Source organism: Aethalodelphis obliquidens, unplaced genomic scaffold, assembly GCF_003676395.1.
Source record: "Aethalodelphis obliquidens isolate GAN/ISIS:26980383/991018 unplaced genomic scaffold, ASM367639v1 scaffold70, whole genome shotgun sequence".
In the NCBI taxonomy this organism is placed as follows: Eukaryota; Metazoa; Chordata; class Mammalia; order Artiodactyla; family Delphinidae; genus Aethalodelphis; species Aethalodelphis obliquidens.
Window position 1 is genome coordinate 6,010,993 of NW_020838014.1, and position 24,052 is coordinate 6,035,044.

At 38.1% G+C, this 24,052-nt stretch overlaps 1 protein-coding gene across 3 annotated transcripts in view; it reads right to left on the reverse strand.

Annotated features, from left to right (window-relative positions):
* The window catches only part of GDAP2 (ganglioside induced differentiation associated protein 2), a 71,168-nt gene that overhangs the window by 20,562 nt on the left and 26,554 nt on the right, over positions 1–24,052 (reverse strand). For all 3 annotated transcript variants that reach the window (XM_027091143.1, XM_027091144.1, XM_027091145.1), the window contains exons 4-8: positions 22,165–22,318; positions 21,666–21,754; positions 15,780–15,856; positions 9,317–9,476; positions 7,192–7,348 (exon numbers count right to left, since the gene is read on the reverse strand). In XM_027091143.1, the coding sequence (XP_026946944.1) occupies positions 7,192–7,348; positions 9,317–9,476; positions 15,780–15,856; positions 21,666–21,754; positions 22,165–22,318 (637 nt within the window). The remainder of the gene's footprint in view (positions 1–7,191; positions 7,349–9,316; positions 9,477–15,779; positions 15,857–21,665; positions 21,755–22,164; positions 22,319–24,052) is intronic.

The following is a 24,052-nucleotide window of genomic DNA, read 5'->3' on the forward strand; positions in this document are numbered from 1 at the left end:
GCTTATTTAATGACTGGCTAATCAAAGTAGCTGTGCTGATACTCTATATACCAGATCATAAAGATGGCAGTTTGGCTTTGGCTAAGAGGATACTGAAACTGGAAGAAACGTAAAGATCTCCAAGAGTGGAAGCGATCTGAAAAAGGTCAAATTAATCTTAGAGTTACCAGTTAATGGTAGAGTTGAATTTGAAGTTGCACTCAAGTCTCCAGTTTGCTGGAAAGGTCAGTACTTTTTCTACTATTTCATACTTACTGTCTTAAAATTCAAAGTGCCACTTACTTAATTGTGAAAAAAGCTTTCAAGGTACCTAAATGCATGAAAAGCAACTCTGAAGCATCTAGGTCACATATGGCAACATCCCACAACATGAAAACAAACAAACAAACAAACTAAACTAAACCAGAAGAGAGGATACTTGGGTCCTCACGCTGTCACTTTCTATGCAATCTCAGTAAAGTAGTTTCACCCCTACGGACCACAGTTTCCTCATTTGCAAAACGGTGTTTATGTAGGATACCTTTCAGCTATGAAGTACAATCACACAACTAAGGATATTTAATAGGAAGTCTATTACATACGGATTGTAATCAACAAGTGATATGCCTGCTAGTTTCACAGAAATTGTTATTGTTTGTGAAAACAATACTTAGTATTGCATAGTTCTATAGTCTATGTTTTTAAATTTAGAAACATGCCCACCTGTGCAAATTGAATTCAAAGACAATAACTTTTAATTTTAGTTTAAGATATAATTTGCAAGTCAAGAAAGGATCTGTGTTTATTGTAGTTCTCCCTATTCATATGTACTATTCCATATTTTCATAAAGAGCTATTTCCGAGGTTATTTACACTAACTCCCCTATTGTCCTGCTTTCTAATTGTTTTATGATTAAGCCATCTCCACACATCAAGACTAAACAGAATAATATGTCTTAAAAGTCTTATGAGCACCACAGGTCATGGCACAGAACATGTAACAGGAATTCAGTAAATACCTGTTATTTTCTATACTCTCTGTGTATTCATTAGCTCATTTTCAAAGATTTATTGCATAAATGCAATGCCTGCATCATAGCAAGGACTCAAATCTTTGTTGAATAAAAATGAGTATTATTCAAGGTATTTTGGAGGCCTGAGAAGAATAATAAAAGGCCCTTGGCTTCAGAGTTGAGGTTGAATATATGAGATAGACATATTACAAAGACAACTAACATTGTAATAAGACCCAGTGAGATAAGCAATACAGCAGACATCTGAATACTGTATCAATCAAGTATGTACGCTGAGGTGGGGACTGGCAGGGGTAGGAGTGGGGGCTGGGGGTGGAGTGAGCGGAAGTGGAGGCAAGGTCCAGGCCTGTTATAGAACTAACTTCTCCCTTCTTTATATCACAAAGATCAGCACAAGGCTTTACCCACTCACTGCAATATTTGCTTCTACTCTGTTGGACCTCAAGATAGGGACTATGTCTTAGTTGTCTCTATATTTCTAGCAAATTTCTAGGGTAGTTCCTGACACTCAGTAACTATGTATTCAATGAACTGTGAAGAAAAAAAAAATTTTAAACTGGAACTCAGATGTACAAAATAGAATTAATTAACAGAAGCTTTTCCTGACTTGATGCAACTATCCCACACTGGACTTAGTTAAAATCCTTGTTATACGCTCTTATTGCACCCTGTAATTTAAATACATTTTTCATACAATAATTAGTTTAACATTTCTCTCCTTTGCAAGACCCTAGGCTCAATGAGGCCTGGGGCTGTATGTGCCTTGCGTGACACTTTATTATGTTTCTAGCTTGGCACGTTAGTAAGCGCTCAATAAATATTTAATAATGAATGAGATAAAGTTTTTACTGTGAGAAATGACATAAGAGTTATAGGCAACTGGATCTTAAGCCAACCAAGGAACACTAATGAAAAAGAAGAAAGTTCTTGTGAAATAATTTTAAGAGTGATATGCCCAAACTCTGTCACAACTGGATGGAAGACCTGGAAATATTAATCAAGACCTAGACAACATGTCTAATTATTTTAGATGTTCAAGCGAATTATTACACAGAGACAAGGCAATGCTATGAAAGGAATGATCTAACCCTACAGCCGATCCATGTGACCATTGGTTTTGTTACTGAAGGAAGAATTGAAGGCTTTCAAAAAGATAATTCTAACTAAAGATCTACTTACTTCCTAAGAGATTTAAAAAAATTTATCATTTGTTCAACTTGATCAACAAACATAACAGAAACCAAACTCAACCTGTGTAAATAAAATCCTGATTTAGAAAGAGTAAGAGAAATAAAAATTTTAAACTACAGTCTTAAACATGTAGCCATGGCAGAGTATGTAAACAGATGACCTACAGCTCAGTTATATAGTAAATTCCTAAACAATTAGTCATCAATTCTCAAACTTTTGAGTCTCAGGACCCTTTCATATTTATGTCAGTTACACCTACCAATATTTACCATTTTAGAAATAAAAAGAGAGATTTATAAAAAATATTTATTAATTCAAAAATAATAAAAACCTATTATGTGAACACAAATAACTTTTTATTTTTAAATAAGCTATATTTAGGGAGAAGAGTTACACTCTTACATTTTTGCAAATCTCTTTAATTTATGCTAGATTCTTACATCTGCTTCTGCATTTAACCTACTGCAATATCACACATTAAGCACTCTCTGGAAAACTCTATGGAACACTACAAGAATGAGAATGAAAAGAGCAAATAATTCTTAGTAAGATTATAAAAAGAGTTTTGCCCTCATGGGCTCCCTGAAAGGGTCTAGGTTTCCTGGGTCACACTTCTGAGCTGCTGACAAGACCTCATCTTGAATTATCACAGACATGGGGCACATGAATAGGAAATCTGAAAATCTTTTGACTCAGATGTAACTTATCACTCAAGGGAAGTGAGTGGCAGGGGTACCACGCCTTTGTTTCTTGGTTCAAGCTCTGGGAACCATAGGCTGTGCTCTTCCCCAAGCCTGTAGCTATGTGTTAATTGGATGTGCACAACAACCTCAGCGCCGCACAGAACACACCATGACATGTGAGGGTAGTGTGGCTCACTCATGAATTTCTAGACTAGAGAGACTACTTTCTTTATCTGTATATTTCAGTTCTAGAATATTATCTTGTACAGAGTAAATATCCAATGTTTCCTGAACCGACTGGAAACTGTCAACTATGTGACTAACTTGAATCTCAAGATCATGGCCTTCTACCAAAAAGAAGGACAATGCTTTACATGCTGTATTCATATTCCTTCCTAGAACCTACCCCTTTGCTGATGACCCCTTTCCAGAAAGCATGGACTCAGTAAATACAGATTCATTTTAAACTGGCTTGAACTAGTCATTATTAAGTGAAACAAATCTCATTAAATAGAGCAATACAGACAGGCAAGTATCCAGTCCAGACAAAAACAAATGCCACTTTATCTGTATCACTCATGCAAAAATTAAAAAGGTGTGTGTGTGTGTGTGTGTGTGTGTGTGTGTGTGTGAGAGAGAGAGAGAGAGAGACAGACAGACAGACAGACAGAGACACAGACAGAGAGAGACAGAGAGAGGGAAAAGAGAGAGGAGAGAATAGGGTAACTGATTTGAGAAAGGTGGTAACAAAGCAGTTCTCTGTATATGAAAACAAAGTGTGTCTGGTCCCTTCCCAGCTTCTCTGAAGCTGGTCTGTGTAGGTGCCTGGAGATGGTAGTAGAGAAGGGAGATGAGCTGCAGTTGCCATCTTGAAGGCTCATCTTCAATTAGCTGTAACTCTGGTCAAATCACTCTTGGTGATCAATTCACCCTTCTGTAAATTAGAGGGATCAGACCAGATCAGGTACAAAATCATCTAAGAAATCATCTAAGAAACCTTAGAAGGATGATTCCTGAGGCCTTCCCACAGAGGTTCTGATTCAGGAAGTTTGGTGTGGGGCCTATGAATTTTTAGCAAGCACCCCTGGTAATTCTAATGCTTATACACTTTATACTACATTTCAGAAAACTGCATCAGATAATTACCAAAACTCCTTTCAACTATAATGTACTGCTGAGAGACCACAGACCAGTGCTTCTCAAAGTGTGGTGCATAGTCCCAATACTTTTTCAAGGGGTTTTACAAGGTCAAAACTATTTTCATAATAACACCAAAACATTTGTTTTTTCACTGTGTTGACATCTGCACTGATGGTGCAAAAGCAACTGTTGGATAAAACTACTGCTGCTTTAGCATGAATTCAGGTGGAAGCACCAGATTGTACTAGTAGTCGTTGTGTTCTTAATTGCCAAAATACTCACAGGAAAAAAAAAGCCAGTTTCATTTAAGAATGTCTTTGATGAGGAAGAAAAAATTATTAATTTTATTCATTAACCCTTGGAAATACATCTTTTTAATATTAATGTGTCACAAAATGGGAAGAACACACAAAGCATTTCTGCAGACCAAAGCATGAGGTTGTCCTGAAGAAAAGATCTAGTTGTTTGACTTGCAAGCTGAACCAGTTGCTTTATTTCATGGAACACCATTTTTCTTCAACTAATGACTGGCAGACACACTGTGGTTATTTAACATGAGTATTTGGCAGATGTTTTGTCAAAAATGAATAAAGTGACCCTGCCATTTCAAGAAAAGAAACCAACAGTATTTGTTACCACTGATAAAATTCAAGCTTTAAAATACAAATATAATGTTAGAAAATTTGTATCCACCACCAGAAGCTAACAGTTTCTAATACTTAAGGACTTTTCTGATGAGCTCAGTGGTGATATTATCAAATATAAGTTTTTGATATTGTGTAATGTAATGTGTCAATATTTGGAACAACTGAATAATTACGTGAGTCAATATTTTCCAAAAGACCAACACATCACATTGTAAATTCATGCTCTAAATTCCTATTATAAAATCTACTCAAAGTGCAGGATAAAACAACACATTTTAAAACAAACAAAAATCCATAAATATGGTTTGAGATTCCATATTACAACATTATGAAACTACCATTTATTGAGTTATGGTGTACTATCAAAGAATATTCCCAACTATTTGAAAAGGCTATTAAAATACACCTTTTTCCAACTACGTATTTGAATGAGGTCAAATTTTCTTCATATACTTCACCCAAAACAAAGTATTGAATGCTGATATGAGAATCCAGCTGTCTTCTATTAAGTCAAACATTAAAATATCTGCAAAAACGTAAAACACTGCATTTCTCACTAACTTAAAAAATAGTTATTTTTCATAAAAACATAATGGGTTATTTTTAAATGAATTAACAAATAATTTATCATATGATAAATATTAGTGGGTATAAGCCAGGTAAAAACAAAAGCTCTTTGGGGTCCTCAATAATTTTTAAGCATGCAAAGGGGACCTGAGACCAAACAGTTTGAGAACCACTGCCCTAGTCCAAAAAACAGGTACCCAAATCTAGTTGTGCATGAATCATGATGTGAAAAAGTTTTAAAATATATATAGAGGCCAAATCCCAGTCATGTGAGGGAAAGCCCAGTCACTGTATTTAAAGAAAAATGTTTGCCAGATGATTCGTACACATGGCCAAGTTTAGAAACCACTGAAACTGTCGTTCGATTGTGCTTGCCTTTAGAAAAGCTGTTCGTTGGTGCCCCCTAGTGACTAATTAGCTTTTGTTCATGAAAATAAAAGGAGAACTGGACTTCCCTGGTGGTGCAGTGGTTAAAAACCCACCTGCCAACGCAAGGGACATGGGTTCGAGCCCTGGTCTGGGAAGATGCCCACGTGCCACAGAGCAACTAAGCCCGTGCACCACAACTACTGAGCCTGCGTTCTAGAGCCCGTGAGCCACAACTACTGAGCCCGTGTGACACAACTACTGAAGCCTACATGCCTAGAGCCTGTGCTCTGCAGCAAGAGAAACCACTGCAATGAGAAGCCTGTGCATTGCAACGAAGAGTAGCCCCTGCTTGCTGCAACTAGAGAAACGCCCGTGTGCAGCAACAAAGACCCAATGCAGCCAAAAATTAATAAATAAATTTATTTTTTTTTAAAAAAGGGAGAATAAAGTGAAGACCAGGAACTCAGGAAAAACAAAATTCTAATTCTATAAGGGACTCCGGAGATCGTCTAGTCTGACTCCCACTTTATACATGGAGACTAACAACAACCACACATCATTACAGTATAGTGTGATAAGTGCTAGGCTATCCTTTGTTTAAGTATAGGATGTAAAAAAAAAGGAAAAAAAAAAGCATACAGAGGAGGCATTGATTCCAGACTTCTATTCTGTCTATTCCAACTTATCTCCAGGGAGATAAGTTTCTAGAGGCAATCACTTCTGAGCTGAAACCTGGAGAATGAGCAGGAATTGAAGAACGAGAGTATTCCAGTCCAAAGGGATGGCAAGTACCAAAGCTCAAAGGTAAAATAGACCATAATTTGCTCAGTATTGAAGAGAACAGCAGTGACCAATTTTAAGAGCTTGCTAAGTACCAGGTACTGTGCTAAGCTCATTACATTATCTAATTTAACACTCACAACAACCCTATGAGATGTTATCTCCTCAACTAACCCTATAAGATAATGAATATTAATCAATTATGGTGTATGATTTTTCCTTTCCTTTAACATTTTTTGAAAAGCAGCTAGCTTTCCAAGGACTGTTTGTTAATCCTTGGACAAGCTTACCCAGAAGTACAAAAGCTGCTTTTCTTTATGTTTCAAAAAGGAGTTATTCAGAATTGCTTTAGAAAACACCTGAAAGAAATGGAATGGCTTTATAAGGTCCCTGGGATAAATCAGGGGGAAATAAAGCTCTTTTAACGTTAATACAACCATAGATTATGCTTTAATTATAAATATAGTAATGTTAAGTAAAAACTTTGTGACTTGGTTTTTCCCTTCCCCTATTTTCTGCTTTTAGAATATAATCTCACCCAAAGACACTACAATCGCAGGAGAAAGAGTAGGAGCTCTGAAATCAGAGATGCATCTGAACACTGACTTCATCACATACTAACAGTGTCCACTGATATTAACTTTGAATTTCTGCATCTACAAAGTGGGGACATATCTTTCTTAGTGGATTGCCATGAAGAATAAATGAGACCATGTTACGTGTAGATCATTTAGCAGAGGTAGGCCCTTTCTTGTTTCTCATGTCCTTATGTGTCTGTCAGTCCAAAGGGGTTTGCCTTACTTTCTTTGATGCTGCTTCTGCAGGGCTGCCTCTGATAACTGTCCTTGAAGGATCAGTCTTCTTTGCTTATCAATATCTCCTTCCATTCGAGCAAAAGCATGAGAGCCAATGAAAGAGAGATCAACTCCCAAGCCTTCATCCTCCTCTTCTTGGTTGTCTGCAACAAAAATACTATCAATAGAGATGGCAAAACTTGACAGTAAATGCTACAAACAGACTGTGAATGCTGCTACAGGGATGAGTGCACAGAAACTCAAAAAAACAGGGTTAAGGTTATTTTTTGAGAATGAAACTGAAATCAGATTCAGGCGTTTGAAGAACTGAAATAATGAAAGAAACCACCTGTCCATGTGGGATGGAAGTTTTAGGAACACATGAAATCAAATCAAGGGGACCTAGGTGTAACCTTAGGAAGAGAAGAGTAGAACGTAATAATAAACAAAAAGATAGAAGCAATTATACTGTATGTGGGTTTAAAGATGAACTGTAGCACAACACCTAACCAAAGGGAAATAGAAAGAAAAAGTGTTTGGGGTCATTTATCCAGAATTGTTTAAGAAGGGAGCACTTGACTGGCTGGTACATAATCTTCAGTCCTTTTGTCAGGGAACCCCTGAAGGAAGATGGATGGACCAGGATTTCAGGGTGTGATCCGCATTCACTAAGATATGTTTTGACTAGCGGTCTGATTTTCTACACTGGTCATGCCTACATAATCATTCTGGTACATACGAGTTACAGTTCTCACTACAAATTAATGTTACCTTTCTGATTTATCCATATGATCATTTTACGTTTGGCTAGCAGCCAGTCCCTTGGGAATGGATCATCTCTTAACGTGTTCCCCACTGCCTCACTAGATCTGTTTTAAAAAAATTCTTTTTTAAAGAAAGAAAAGCAAACAAACAAAATCCTTGGACCATGGCAGGGGAGCTTCCCAAGGCAATGCCACCACCTGAGGCCGTTCAGCTGGGACCTCCTCACGTCTATACCACTGCTCCTCAAACTGTGACAGGCAAGGGCTGAGTGTGCCTTTATTAAAAAAAATACCCATGAATGAATCTTCTCTCAATCCCTCAGGTAAGGCTGATTTTACATCTATTTTAACAGATTCTATATTCTAACTGAAAATAGTTATGAACACTAGAGCCTATGAGGTAACAATATTTTCTGAGATATGGATGCAAATCGAGCAGTCTTTGAGGATGGGGGACAGAAGGGAACCTTTTGGCTAATGACTGCCCGATTTTGCTTTTTATTACCCCTTGTCATATAAAACACATTTTACGCATTTAAGAAAAATTATATTCTATTGTGGTAGTCACAATTATGAGGATTTCCAAATGATGCTGGGCACATTTCAAGGCTGTACTCTATTGGTGGCTCCCTAAAAGTACATGAGTACCCCTCCAGGAAAGCTTGGTTCACAGACATTTTCTGATAAAAATACTGGTGATAAAAAAGACATGAGTAGCCTTCTATAGATTTTAACTTGATGCTCATTTAAAAGTGTTCACAGCAGGAATCTCACAGTAATTCTTAAACTGCTGAATTTTGAGATCAAGTTCCAGCCATGAAGCTTGTGAGGCATGTCTCCAATAACACGTATCCAAGAAGATCAGTACAAGCTGTCATACAGAACAGCTTCAGAGGAGCTCCCATCCTACCCTGCTCTACTATCACTTCAATCTACAGGGGTATGTAACCTAAAGAAACAAAACAAAACAGCATTCTTGTTTCAGTATTTAATGTTAGGTATGGCTTTCAGAGGACACAGTTGAAAATTTTAGATGATAATATACTTGACTGCTTCCTCAACAGTGTCCTGCATGAAACTATAAACTTCGTGAGGGTAAAAATGTTGTCATATCCACCTCTGAATCTCTACTGCCTAACACAGACTTGACATTATATATATATATATATAATACATATATATATTTTTTACATTTAAAGAGTAAACCTCAACAAGAATAAGACTCTAAAAACGCCTAAGTTGGTCTTGATCTTAGTGTCCCACTAATAGCCTCCCAAGGGTCAGGCTGAACTTCCTACTTCTTCGGTGGCTGATGTTTACCAGAGCCTTTGCTTCCTTAAGAGGGAAAGTAAGAAAAGGAGAACTCACCCTCCGGGGCACCAGGTTTTTCACTTATTCTTATCTGCCGTTCGGGTACCACAGGCTCCCCTTCTGCGTTTCCAATATCTGCAGGTAGGTATGGCAATGAGCAACTCTCCTCCTTTAATGACCTTGGGAAGTACAGAGGTAGCAGCTTTCGGTAAGTAGCCTGTGTGAGAAAAGCCAAACACTGTGTGAAAACTAACGAAGTAACGAAGCAGGCACCAGCAGTGCTTAGTGTTGTTCCTTACACCGTGAAGACAGCCTTCATCACGGAGAAAGGCCACACCACTTCTAAGCTCAGACTGTACGCTGCCTGGGACCCTCAATCAGTTCTTGTGTTAAGGATCAGGGTTTGTTAGTCACTCAAGTTGAGCATGATTCCCATCCTGGCAGTTCCAGGTCACTGAACCCGGAATGAAAAGTTCTGTGACCCCTGTCCCCAGCCCCTCCTTCACCTCACTAGTGTCTGATATTCAGCTCAGACACCACTTCCCTAATCCTCAGTGTGCCATCAGGGTCCACTGGACCCACGTTTAGTTTTTGAGATTTTTTTTTTTAACAGTTCTAACTCTTTGTGAAGGATTGCTATTTCATGACTTCCATTCTTTCTTAGCGATTTCTCAAAGAATAAAGATATATCTCACTTAAAAAAAGAGAATAAAACTCATTCTATCTTATAATTTCCATATGGGTTGGTCCATTGGACTCATTCCTAAATCCATGATACATTATAGATACTTAGTGCTCTTATTTTTCCTATATCTTGAAGCATTTTGCTTTTTCATCATCCTAGAATTATTTTATCATTATTCATCAATTATCCCCAACTATACCAGAAAAGACTACAATAGAATAATAAGAAACCAAAAGAACGATGGAATTGCCTAGAAGGGCAGAGAAATCATTATCTGTCAGTTTTCCCATTATGTCACCTGCAATACTTCATCATCTTTCATGTAAATAAGTATATTATATGAGGTACATAAGAAGACTGGATTGTAAGTCAACTGTACTCAATTAAAAAAAAAGACTAGACACAACATCTTTGCAGCCTTTTTAAAAAACAGATATAATTCACGTACCATAAAATTCACGTTTTAAAGTATACGATTCACTGGTTTTTAGTATATTCACGAAGTTGTGTAATCATCACCACTATCTAATTCCAGAACATTTCATCATCTCAAATAGAAAATCTAAGCTCATTAGCTGGGTCATTCTCCATCCCTCCTTCCCCAAGCCCCTGACAACCACTAACATTCCTGTCTGTATAGATTTACCTATTCCAGACATTTCATTAAAATGGAATACAGTATATGGTTCTTGTGTCTGGCTTTCTTCACCTAGCATAATGTTTCTAAGGTTCACCCATGCTACAGGATATATCAGTACTTCATTCTTTTTACAGGTTAATATTCCATTGTATGTATATACCATATTTTGTTTGTCCATCTATCAGTAAGTCAGACATTTAGGTTGTTTCCACATTTTGGCTGCTATGAATAATGCTGATATGAATATTTGTGTACAAGTTTTTGTGTGGACGTATGTTTTCAATTCTATTCTGCATATACCTAAGACTGGAATTTCTTTTTAACTTTTTTAGGAACTGCCAGGCTGTTTTCCAAAGCAGCTGCACAATTTTACGTTCTCACTAGCTATGTATGAGGGCTCCAATTTCTCCACATCCTAACTCTTGTTATTGTCTGCCTTTGTAATTAAAGTCACACTAGTGAGTGTGAAGTGGTACCTCACTGTGATTTTGATTTATATTCCCTTATTGGTTAATGTTATAGAACATCTTCCCATGTGCTTGTCTATTCAAAACTTTTGCCCATTTTTTAAGATTTTATTTTTTTCATAGCAGTTTAAGGCTCACAACAAAATTGGGAAGAAGGTAGAGAGATTTCCCATATCCCTTCAGCCCTCACACATACAGTCTCCCTCATTATCACCAACTCCCACCAGAGTGGTACATTTGTTATAACTGATGAACCTACACTAACACGTCTAATCACCCATAGTTTATATTAGGGTTCACTCTTGGTGTTGTACATTCTACAGGTTTGCACAAATGTATAATGACTTGTATCCATCATTATAGTACCATAAAGAGTATTTTCACTGCCCTAAAAATCCTCTGTGCTCTATTCATCCCTCCCCCATCCTCTGGCAACCACTGACCTTTTTACTGTCTTGGTAGTATTGCCTTTTCTGGAACATCAGATGGTTGGAATCATATAGTATGCAGCCTTTTCAGATAGGCATCTTTTTTTTTTTTTTTAATAAATTTATTTATTTATTTATTTTTGGCTGCATTGGGTCTTTGTTGCTACACGCGGGCTTCCTCTAGTTGTGGCGAGTGGGGACTACTCTTTGTTGCAGTGTGTGGGCTTCTCATTGCAGTGGTTTCTCTTGTTGTGGAGCACGGGCTTCTTGGCACGCGGGCTTCAGTAATTGTGGCATGTGGGCTCTAGGTGCGCGGGCTTCAGTAGTTGTGGCACACGGGCTTAGTTGCTCCGCGGCATGTGGGATCTTCCCAGACCAGGGCTCGAACCCGTGTCCCCTACATTGGTAGGTGGATTCTTAACCACTGCACCACCAGGGAAGTCCCAGCTAGGCTTCTTTCACTTAGTAATATGCACTTAAGGTCCCTCCATATCTTTTTATAGCTTGATAGTTCATTTCTTCTTAGTGTTGAATAATATTCCATTGTCTGGATGTATTACAGTTTATTTACCCATTCACCTACCAACATATTGGTGCTTACAAGTTTTGGCAAATATTAATAAAGTTGCTATAAACATCCTTTGTAGTTTTTTGTGAGGACATAAATTTTCAACTCCTTTGGGTAAATACCAACTTTTGTCCATTTTAAAATTGGGTGATTTGTCTTTTTACTGTTGAATTATAAGAGTGACCAATTTACCTATTTTTATTTTGGATGCTTGTGTCTTTGACATCACATCATATCTAAGAAACCACTGCCTAAGCCAAGGTCATGAAGATTTATACCTATGTTTTCTTCTAACAGTTTTATAGTTTTAGGTCTCATACTTAGTCCCTAGATACATTTTGAGCTAATTTCCTTTATATGGGTGAAGTAGGGGTTCAACTTCATTCTTTTGCATGTGGATAACCAGTTGCTCCAATACCATTTGTTTATCAGACTATTTATTCTTTCTTCATTGAATTGTCTTGGCAGCCATGTCAAAATTCTATTACACTGATCTATATGTTTATTCTTAGGTCAGTACAACATAGTCTTACTTACTGTGCTTGGAGTAAGTTTCAAAATAAGTTAAGTGTGAATCCTTCAACTTTGTTCTTTTTTTCCAAGGTTGTTTTGACTATCCTGGGTCCCTTGCATATCCATGTGAAATTCAGAATCAACTTGTCAATTTCTACAAAAAACTCAGTTGGGATTTTGATAGGGATTTTGCTGAATCTGTAGAACAATTTGGGGAATACTGCCATCTTAACAATATTGTCTTCCAATCCATAAACAGGATATCTTTCTATTTATTAAGGTCTTTTAAATTTTTCTTCAAATATATTTTGCAGTTTTCAATGTATAAGCCTTACACTTCTTTTGTTAAGTTTAGTCTTAAATATTTGATTCTTCTTAATGCTACTGTAAATGCAACTGTTTTCTTAATTTCATTTTTGGATTATTCTTTGCTAGTGTGTAGAAACACTATTTTTTATATTGATCTTATGTCCTGTAACCCTGCTGAGCTCCATTACTTCTAATAGCTTTTTTGTGGACGTCTTAGGATTTTTTTATATACAAAAACATAGCTAACATTCCTGGGATAAATTCCACTTGGTGATGTTATATTACATAATCCTTTTATATGTTGCTGGATTCAGTTGGCTAATATTTTGTTAAGAATTTTTTCACCTCTATTCTTATGTGTAGTCTGTAATCTGTTTTTAACTTTCATTGGAAAGATTTGAGAATTCAGACTTTTTCATTTTCAGCCCAAAATAGCAAAGAGAACTGAACAAAGATGACGTTTCAGAATTATTAAAGGAATCAAAGGTGAATGTAAAGACACAGACAGCAGCATTTCATTTAAAGATGAGGTTAAGATTGATCATATGAAGTGAATCTCAGACACTGAGTCTTCCGATGACAATATCCTAGATTAATCTTCTCAAATTCAAGAACCTATGAGTCAACAACATATTTCCATGGGCAAAGTAGAAATATGGCATTCTCATTCAGTGAGTCACTATAGGAAGAACTTGACCATACAGGATTTTGTGATAAGAACATTTTACTAGAAAGATGTGACAGTATTCTTTCATCTTTTACGATGTTTGTGCAACAAAATTTACTTGATATAAAAAGGTTGGTTACATTTCAATTCTTACTGAAATACCTTATCAAATTGTTTTTTATTATCCCTTTATTATTCAATAAATTATTCTTAAAACGACTTTTTAAAAAAAAGTCCATTGGACCTAGATGATAAACATTAATGACTATTTTTTTCAGGTATACTGCAGGTGAAGAATTTTTCTCTGTTCCCCTGGGTCTGGCTTAGGTGCCCTGATAGACTGCCACAGCACTGTGATGTACACTCCCAGCACAGCACTTGCCACACTTCAGGGTGGTCTTTGTTTATCTGGCTATCTAACTATTAGTCTACAAACTCCCTGAGAACAGGGTATCTTATCTTGGTCCCTTACTTGGTAACCTATTCTATGACATGGTCAAATCTCTAGCCCAGACTTCACTCCTCAGCTTCAGACTGACAAGCACAATGGCCTGCTGATCATCAGTTGAATACACTGACCCCCTAGGATTCAACATGTTCAAAATAGAACGTGTCTTCAATCCCTTCTCCTCTCTGAAACTTTCCCCCCTTTCTACCTGCTATCTCACTGGTGGCATCATTATCCAGTCATCCAAGCCAGAAACCTAGGAGTCATCCTTAACTTCCCTCTCTCTTTTCCCCTACATATGTGTGACCTCCAACTCCAGTTGAATTTGTTTAATATTTTTTTAAATTTCAACACCTCCAGTGCCCTTGTTCAGGCCTGATCATTTCTCACTTGGAATATTACAACTGCTTATTATCTCTTCTTGTCACTTGTCTTTCTCCTTCAAAATCATCCTCCACATAGCTAATACAGAAGTTAGACCACATCATTCGTCTGCTTGGAGCTCTTCTATGTTCTCCCATTGTATGACTGATAAAGTATGAGATACCAGGCCTTGAGTGATCTTGCACCTGCCTAACTTTCATTTTTGCCACTCCTAGCCTCACATTTTACGCAATACACTACACCCTTTCTGCTATTTCTTACTTATATGCCTGTGCTTATGCTTGTATGACTACTGTTATTTGCCCTTCCTTTGGAAAATTTTAGTTACCTTTTACAATGATTTCAACTTACATATCACCATCTATGGAAAGCATTTCCTAACCCCATGCCAGGCTGGAGCTGTGTGCTCCTGTCCTTCCCATACCTCCATTAATGCACTTACCACAATGACCATAACTTATCTGACTTGTCTGTCCCCACCAACAGACAGCGGGTTCCTTGAGGACAACGACCATGACTCATCCACTGGTGTATTCCCAGAACCCAGTGGAGTAAACCTGATATATCTTAGAATTCAATAATAGGTCACTGAGAGAATGAATGAATAGGTAAACCAGGTGAAACAAGAAGAGATAGCAAACATGGTAAATGTGTCTTACTTCAGCAAATTCAAAATGGTTTATATCTCATATATGTACCTACATATACTTTGAATGGCTATTTCACATGTATTAATTCATTTATCACAAAACTCCTGATATAAGTACTGTTAGTATTCATTTTTTATCAAAGCACAGAGAGGACACAAAACTTGCCCAAGGACACAAAACTCAGAAGTAATACAAGCTGAATGGGACAGAGCACACTAAAGCTAAATAAAGCTTAATAAGATTTAAAAAAGAACTTATTTCCTAAAATGGCTCTAAATTAAATTGTAACATACTAAACCTAACCACACATAACAAACCATAAACCTCACAACTTACTCAATACTAGCCACTAGGCTAGGCTGTCACCTGTTTCCAGGTCACAGAGATAACACGGCTTTTCCAGCAGTGGTGGTTTTCCAGTTATGCTGACCAGGCACCCAGTGCTTAGGTCATAAGGCGATGCCTTGAGCTGTCTTGAGAGCTAATATAGTGAGTAAATCAGAACAACTCCACCTTATAAGATTTTACTGCGTGATAACAGTTTACCAGTGAAAAACATGGATAAGATGCTCCTCTTGACTTGCTTTTAGTCTCCAGTATAGTCTTTTTCAACAAATGATGGTAAGCCCCACTACCGAACATGTGCACAGATAATTAGGATTTCCCTGCTGGCAATTCAGTTAACAGATAATGAAGAGACAGCGGCAAACACTTACAAGTGAAAATAAGATTTAAACAATGCAAGATAATTAGCAAAATACCTCTTCAAGTTCAGAGACAGCAAATACTACTTTTTCAATAGTCTCTCCGTGAATTTCGAGGAATCTCCTTACCGTGCCTAAGGAAAAGAATAGAAAGATTAATTCAATAAATAAGAAATTAATTGTGAAGAAAAATCAAACCCTTCAAAGTTTTATTTCTGTAAGGGATCACTCCTCGTGTCATTCAGGTCTGTGCTCAGTGACACCTTATCAGTAAAGCCTCCCCAGATCACCTTATTTAAAAACTCTTCCCTGATTTGCTTTCCTACAGAGCAACTATTCTGGACATTTCGTGGTTTCCTGTTTATTGTATATCCTCCCCACCCTCCCTGCCCCATCCATTAGACGAAAGCGCCACAACAGCAAGAGCTTTATTTTATTTACTGCTTTATTGCCAGTAAATAGTGCCTGGCGATAGAAGATGCTGACTCCAGACAATTCTCCCTTATCCAGTATATTCCTTTTATTCTCTGGGGCCTCACTCTCTGACCAGAATGGTCTAGCACAAGTGCCTTTCCATTAATCAGTTACAGTATGAGAAGTCCTCCTCAGCTCTTTATCCCTGTCAATATCCTATTGAACCAAAACTGAATTATTTTTTCTTAATTTCTATCTTATCCTTTCTCTATAAACTTCTTTTTTTTTTTTTTTTTTGCGGTACGCGGGCTTCTCGCTGTTGTGGCCTCTCCCGTTGCGGAGCACAGGCTCTGGATGCGCAGGCCTAGCGGCCATGGCTCACGGGCCCAGCCGCTCCGCGGCATGTGGGATCTTCCCGGACCAGGGCACGAACCTGTGTCCCCTGCATCGGCAGGCGGACTCTCAACCACTGCGTCACCAGGGAAGCCCTATAAACTTCTTAATAATGAGACCTAGTGGCCTTTTCTCAGTCCCTAATTTACCTGCAATCTCTCTCTAGATGCCCACACCCCACCTTTTAAAAATATTGTCCTCTCCAAGTTCTGTCCTCCATATTTTTAATTTTCTTGGTATATATATTTTCTTGAGCTCACTAATTTGATTGCTAGATAATACTCCACATGCTGATGGCTCCCAAATCTTTATACTCTGTTTTCTGAACAAAAGACCTGAAATTTCCTACAGCCTGCTGGGCATATCTGCCCAGATAACTGAGACCTCAAACTCAGCATGTCCAAACCTGATCCCAACAGGTCCAAACCTGACTTCCATCTCTCCTCAACACCTGCTCCTTTACCTGTACTCCTTATTTCAGTTACACAGCAACAACCAACCACTCACCTAAGCTAGAATCCTGAATTCTTCTGACACTTCTTCCTTCATCCTGCATTTTCAATGTGTTATCATGTGTTTTAAATTCTATTGCTAATATTTTTAACAGCCATTCCTTTTCTCTTCCAGCTGCTCTCAGGCTCTCAATGATAACAAAGACGTTGGCAATAAGTTTTCAACTGTTCTCTTGTTTCTCTTTCCAAGCCTACATATTCACTGTTGCCTGAGTTATCTTATGTTACCTTCCTTACTATTTCTGATGGCTGTGCACTGCTTATATGTTAAGATCCAAAGTCCCCATGGCATGGCTCTCCACACCCTGACAATTAACCACCCCTCCACCCCTGCCCTTTAGTCCTATTTCCAGCTATTTTTCCCACCTATCTTATGCTTTAGCCATTGGCTTCTTTGCTGTACTTCGAATATGCCACTTACCCTACCTCTGCCTGCATGGTTGCCTTTGACTAGAATACCTTTCATCCACCATGACCCTCTCTTAGTGAACTCCTACTCATTTTTCATGGCCCAGTCAAAAGCCATCTCCTTTGTATAGAACTCCATCCTTCTGTGCGCTCCTCCTGTAATCTTTTAAACAGCCCTCTATTTGTGAACTTTGCATAGCATTTTATATCTAGACTGTGAGCTTTCTGAAGGCCAAGTAAACTTAACATTAATACTGCTAGGGCCTTGGGACTGCCCTCGTGGTCCAATGGTTAGAATGTTGCCTTCCAACGCAGTGCAGGTTTGATCTCTGGTCGGGGAGCTAGGATCCCACATGCCTCAGGGCCAAAAAACCAAAACATAAAACAGAAGCAATACTGTAACAAATTCGATGAGGACTTTAAAAATGGTCCACATTAAAAAAAAAAAAATCTTTAAAATAAAATATATATATTACTAGGGCCTAGTACACCTTAGGAATATGGCAAGCAATCATTCAAAAGTAGTAACTGAATGAACATTTTATGACTCTGATTATCAACCTATTGCTTGCCTTGTTCACTACTGTGTCTTGAGAGCCTAAACAGAGGAGACCCATTTGTTGAAGGACTGAACAAATCTTCCTAATTCTCTTTCTGTCAGGTGACAAATTTTTTCATTTCTCCCTCTATTCTGCTTTAATAATTTTTAAAAAATGAAATAAAAAAAAACCGATTTTCTTCCATCTTATTTACTTTGACACCAAGTTTTAATGTTTACACAAAATAGTTTCCCAGCGTATAACTGGGGCATTTCCTTTGGAAGACAATGTACGATGCCAACTAGTAACCAAGCTGAATTCCCTCAGCAGCACAGTTCACTCAGAAAAGTAATTCTGCAAAAAGGAGAAAAAAAAAAAGTGATATCATGGCTATAAGGTTTTGGTACTGTGCACTATTCTTTGCAACCAACTAGGATGCCATGTGCCTAACTTGTAGTAAAAACTCTGTAACTGGTGAGAATGACATGTGTGACATTAAAATTTCCAAACTGAAAACACAATAAGAACACCACCATTGCCTTTTTTCTCACCACTGTATCCTCTTCTATACAGCATAGGACCTAGCATATAGTAGTCACTCAGAGTTCTGTTGAATGAATAAATAACATGATAAATTTATCTAAATGTAGATGTTTCTTTAAGTTTCTTCTGGAGAAGAACTGAACTGCACATGAACTAAGAAAAAAAAGATAAATAACTTAGTATATCTATCATGAAGATATTACTTAGATTTCAAATGAAATAAATTTCAATAATAGTTTAATAAGTAAGAAAGTTTTTGGAACTAAGGACTTAAGAGTTACAGCCTCAGATTTGTTCTTGGCCCATATATGCTACAAAAGCCTAAAAGCCATTTATTTCCCAGATGCTTAGAAAGTATGTGAGCAAAGGGCACAACTGTTTGTGTGTGTGTGTATTTTTTAACGAGATGTTATAGTTCTGCTATTAGATTTAAGGTGTAATAAGTCAAGCAGGTCTTATAACATACAAGTTAACCTGCTTATCTTAAAGCTTTACATTTCCTTTGTGCTAATTAAATTTCTAGAAATTGCTTCATCAAAGTCCCTTATACCTACTTTTTTTCTTTGTAATTTGAGGAGAATTTAATTGAGGGACCATTTACAAAAGCACATGCTGGGTTTCTGGTTGACAATTTCAAGGTAGGAAGAGTAGGCTGGCTTTCTACCCTGTGACAGGCAGAATTCTAAGATGACATCCAAAGAGTCACAACCTGGTTGAATCTCCTGCCCTTGAATGTGGCAGGACCCAGCAGAAGTGAAAAATGTCACTCCTGTGGTTGAGTTACATGGTGTGAGGCACTGGCTGGCTGATGGAAGAAGAGGTTCTCCTGCTGCCCTAGAGGAAGTGGGCTGCCCTGTTGGGAAAGGGTCACGTAGCAGGGAACTTCAGGTGGCCTCTAAGCGCTGTGAGTGGCCCTCAGCTGACAGGCAGCAAGAAAGCAGGGACCTCCAGTCCCACAACTGCAAGAAACTGAATTCTGCCAATAACAACATGAACTTAGAAGTACCCCCCAAGCTCCAGAGATGAACTGTCCGGCCCACACCTAAGTTGCTGCCATGGGAGACCCCGAGCAGAAGCGTCAGCCGAGCCAGACTCCTGACTCATAGGAACTATGGCCTTATACCTACTTTTGATCTTTATCTGCTGTTACAACAATTACTGCTCAAAGTTGACTCCTCTGTGGTACTGTATCAAGTGACTTATCTGAGGGCCACAGAGCCAGAGTTAGACTGGTAGAACTGGGACCAAAAACCAGTCTTCTTGACTACCTTTTCAGAGCCTTTGCTACAAAATGATGGTGTCTCTTTAAATTCTAATCCATATAATTACTTTAATAAAAAATGGAGACATAAAAGGCCTATCTCAAGCTATGAGATATGGGGCACAGGCTAAACGAAAACAGAGAAAGTTAAGACCTGCCAAGAGCCTTGCCAAGGAGAATTATATAAAGGTAGGAACTTTGCTTTGGTAAGGCACCATTCAGAATACATGCAGGCTAGCTGTAACAGTAGTTTCCCACCAAAGCAGTCCTAACTCAAGCATAATGAATTATCTAGTACAACACATAGGTTACTAGACTTGGGAGTCAGAAGGCCTGTATATATGTTCCAAGTCTGCATAACCCTAAGAAAATGATAAATTTCTGAGCCTCTTTATTTGTAAAACAAATACCTAAAACACTACACTACCTAAAACACAAGGTTGTTGAAGAAGTGAAATGGAATTTCTTTTATCCCTTTTTTAATACATATTTCTTCAGCAAGGACCATATGTAAAGCATTCCTGACATATGAAAGCGTTAGAAATACAGAGATGAAAAGATCTCTGGGACATCCCCGGTGGCGCAGTGGTTAAGAATCCACCTGCCAATGCAGGGGACACGGGTTCGAGCCCTGGTCCAGGAAGATCCCACATGCCGCGGAACAACTAAGCCCATGTGCCACAACTGCTGAGCCTGCGCTCTAGAGCCTGCAAGTCACAACAACTGAGCCTGCGTGCCACAACTACTGAAGCCTGCGCACCTGAAACCCATGCTCTGCAGCAAGAGAAGCCACCACAATAAGAAGCCCATGCACCACAACGAGGAGTGGTCCTTGCTTGCTGCAACTACAGAAAGTTTGCGCGCAGCAACGAAGACCCAACGCAGCCAAAAATAAATAATAAAATAAATAAATTAAAAACAAAACACCTTTCTATTTCAGATAGTCCTATCTCAAAGGGGAACAAATCTTCCTTGTCACTTGGACTTAGACCTGTCTTCTACAGTTGGAGATCTTGTTTACAATCCTTACAAGGATCTGTGAACTTCCTGAAATAGCATGTAAATTCCCTCTGTATGTGCATTCCTCTGGGAAAAGGGTCCACAGCTTTGTTTCATCAGATGCTCAGTGTAGTTTATGATGAATTCCAAAGAAGTCATAATAGTTAAGAACTACTGCTCTAAAAATACAGCATGGAATAAGTCCACATGAGACGACTCCATATATTTGGGCACCATATATGCTAAAAGCGTGTTCTTCTTTAGGAGAAACACCACTAATGTTTCAAACTGTTTGCCCTGCAGTTTGTCAGTCTCATGAGATATGACAGCCAGAACTAGATGCAAAATTCTAGGTGTGGTCTGAAGCTGTATACAATACAGTGAGATCAGGGACTCCCTCGAGCTAAGCATCATATTTTTATATTACATATACAACATTCTGGCTCATAATGATTGAGCCCAGTCTTTTAAAAATCTAAATGCAGGGTTTTATATTCAAATAGCACACATGAAAGCTACTGCTTAAACTGATAGTGCTGTATCAATCTGATATTACAAAATCTGTTTTGACTTCATTGTTGCTGCCTGCTAAGATTATTCTGAATTACGATTCAAATACCCAATGCATTGGCCATACTTCTCAGTGGTATAATTTTCAAACTTAATAGGCAAATTTTCTAAGCCTTTATTCAGATGGATAAAAATGTCAAACCTAGAAAGTAAACTGAGAGCTCTGCAACTTGTCAACACAAACTTCCCGCCAGAGTGCCACAATCAGTTAACCAACAAATCTTCTTTGGCTGCAACTATTTAACTAGTGATAAAAAACTTTTTTTAAATTTAATTTATGTACAGTACCCCCAACCTTACTTACGAAGTGCTATGTGTGTTGCATCCTCTAAAGGGTAACCTCGTTTTGCAGAATTGATGACACAGAATCCAACAGAAGACATGGACTGCTCTCTGCAATCAAACAGAAAACACAAAAACTATACTCTAAGCATTCATAATAAATAATAAAAAATGCAGCTTAACGTCTCCTTCCCTGTACCTTCAATGAATCTACTGTAATATTTAACCCAACTGCACTATGTAAAAATTATATTAATAAATAATTTAACTGCACCATTTGAGGGAAATATATTCCGAGTAAAATGGGAACTAAGTAAAATGGGAATGGGTTAAATTCTCAAGTCACCCAAATGTATTCCTCTTACTCTGCCACGTTTGAGAAGATTATTAATTCTATCTTCAGGGTCCTCTTAAATTATTTAAGTCCCTCAAAATTTGACTTTCATAGCTAGGTTTCATTTTAAAACCAGGGCCTTTACCAATGTATGGCATGCTATGTCTAGGAACTGAGTTAGCCATACTTTGCCAGCTGAAGTACGTTTCTGTAGCAGCTGTATAGGGAACTCTCAGCGGCTGTGCGATAGCGGCTCTTGTACTTAGGTCCCACTGTGTGAATGATGAACCGGGCAGCTAGATTAAATCCTTTTGTCAATTTTGCTTCACCTGTCCGGCAACCTGGGAACAAGGGAGAATATATAAGTCATGGAGTTGTTAGAAAAAAAAAACCCAGCAAACTAACAGAACAATGCATGAAACAGAGAAAGTATTACGAACTTTGAGAAATTCCAGTTAAAAATATGGCTTGAATACAAACATTTGTCTCTGATCCCAAAAAAGCAATACAACAGGTATAAAAAGAGAGACAAAGAGGATGGGAGAGAACATGAAGCAGAAAAGCATCATTAAAATTTTGGAAGGAATAAAGTCAGTGGACTAGAAGCAACTGATTTAGCAAAGCAGAGAAACATAATTGCTTGCAGAAATGGGGTGACCAACATGAAGCAAGCTGGTCTGTTCTGAAAGGCAGTGTTGGATTGAAGACAGACTGCTTTGATTCAAATCCTGAATCCACCATGTTCCTGCTGTGACCCTTTGGACAAGCGCTTGGCCTCTCCATGCCTCAATTTCCTATATAAGGGGGATACTAGTAGTACTTACTTCACAGGATTAAATGAGTTAATATATGCAAAGTGCATTCATGCATTAGCTATTATTGTTGTTGTTATTACTACAGACCACTAAAAAGGCTCAGAAACTGGAGGTCCTAAGAACTTCTGAAGGCTATGATGTGAAGTGGGACTAAAAAGAGGAGGCTGAGTTAAAAGTTTGCATAAAAACATTCAAATCTGCAACAACCCCTCCCCCAGCCAGCACAGCAAGGCGATGATTCCTTTATCACCACAGCAACAGGAAGGTTTATTCTTGGGAGATGCTGCACTAGAGCTTCTGGACTCTAAGAACCCCAGGCACAGCTGAAAGAGGGGATTTGATTAAACTGTTATACTCAACAGTAATGGCTCTAGATCTCTGCTCCTAACTGGCTTCCAAAACAGACATCCACGATTATACCCCTGGAAGATTCCCTTCCAGGAGACTAAGAGGCTCAAACCAAAGGACCTACAGATTCTGATAAATGAGGGATGTTCTCCCAATGAAACAGCAGGGCTCCTGCTCATCATCTGCTTCAAGATCCACCAAGCCCATGCACACAAAGCTTCCCAGTACCTTCTCAATTCCTCTCTCTTGAATATGCTAACACTCGAGGATCACCAGGAAGTGAGGAAAGCCTCTCAGAAATGGGGTGTGTGGGGGGGCACAAATGCTAAAAAAAAATAGGCAATTTAGGGAAGGAAACTTAAAAAACAAGCCAAAAAACTCCCAACACTATAATTAATACTCTCAGAGAGGTGAGAGAAGACATAGTATGTCTGAAACATAACCAGAATGTTATGAAAAACAGAATATTCAGAGAAGAGGAAAAAGCACTTATCTAATTATTATAGCCAAGTGAAAAATATGACAGCAGAAATAAAAAGTTCAATAGATGGGTTAAAGCTAAAGTTGAGGAAATCTTCCAGAAAATAAACAGATGGAAAATAAGAGGTAACAGATATAAAACCTGGAGGATGAAATGGGAGGTACAGCATCCAATAAAGTTTCTTCAAAGACAGAACAGAGAATACAGAGGGAAGGAAATTATTAAAAAAATAAAACAAGAAATTTCCCATAATGGAAAGATATGAGTTTCTAGACTCAAAGAGCCCATGGAATAACCAAACCAGACCAAGCCACATCACTTAAATTACTTAAATCACTTAAATTTCAATTAAAAAAAATCAGAAATAAAGATGAGATCATAAAGTTTCCAGAAAAGAAACCAGTAACATATGAAGAATCAGGAGTAATAAC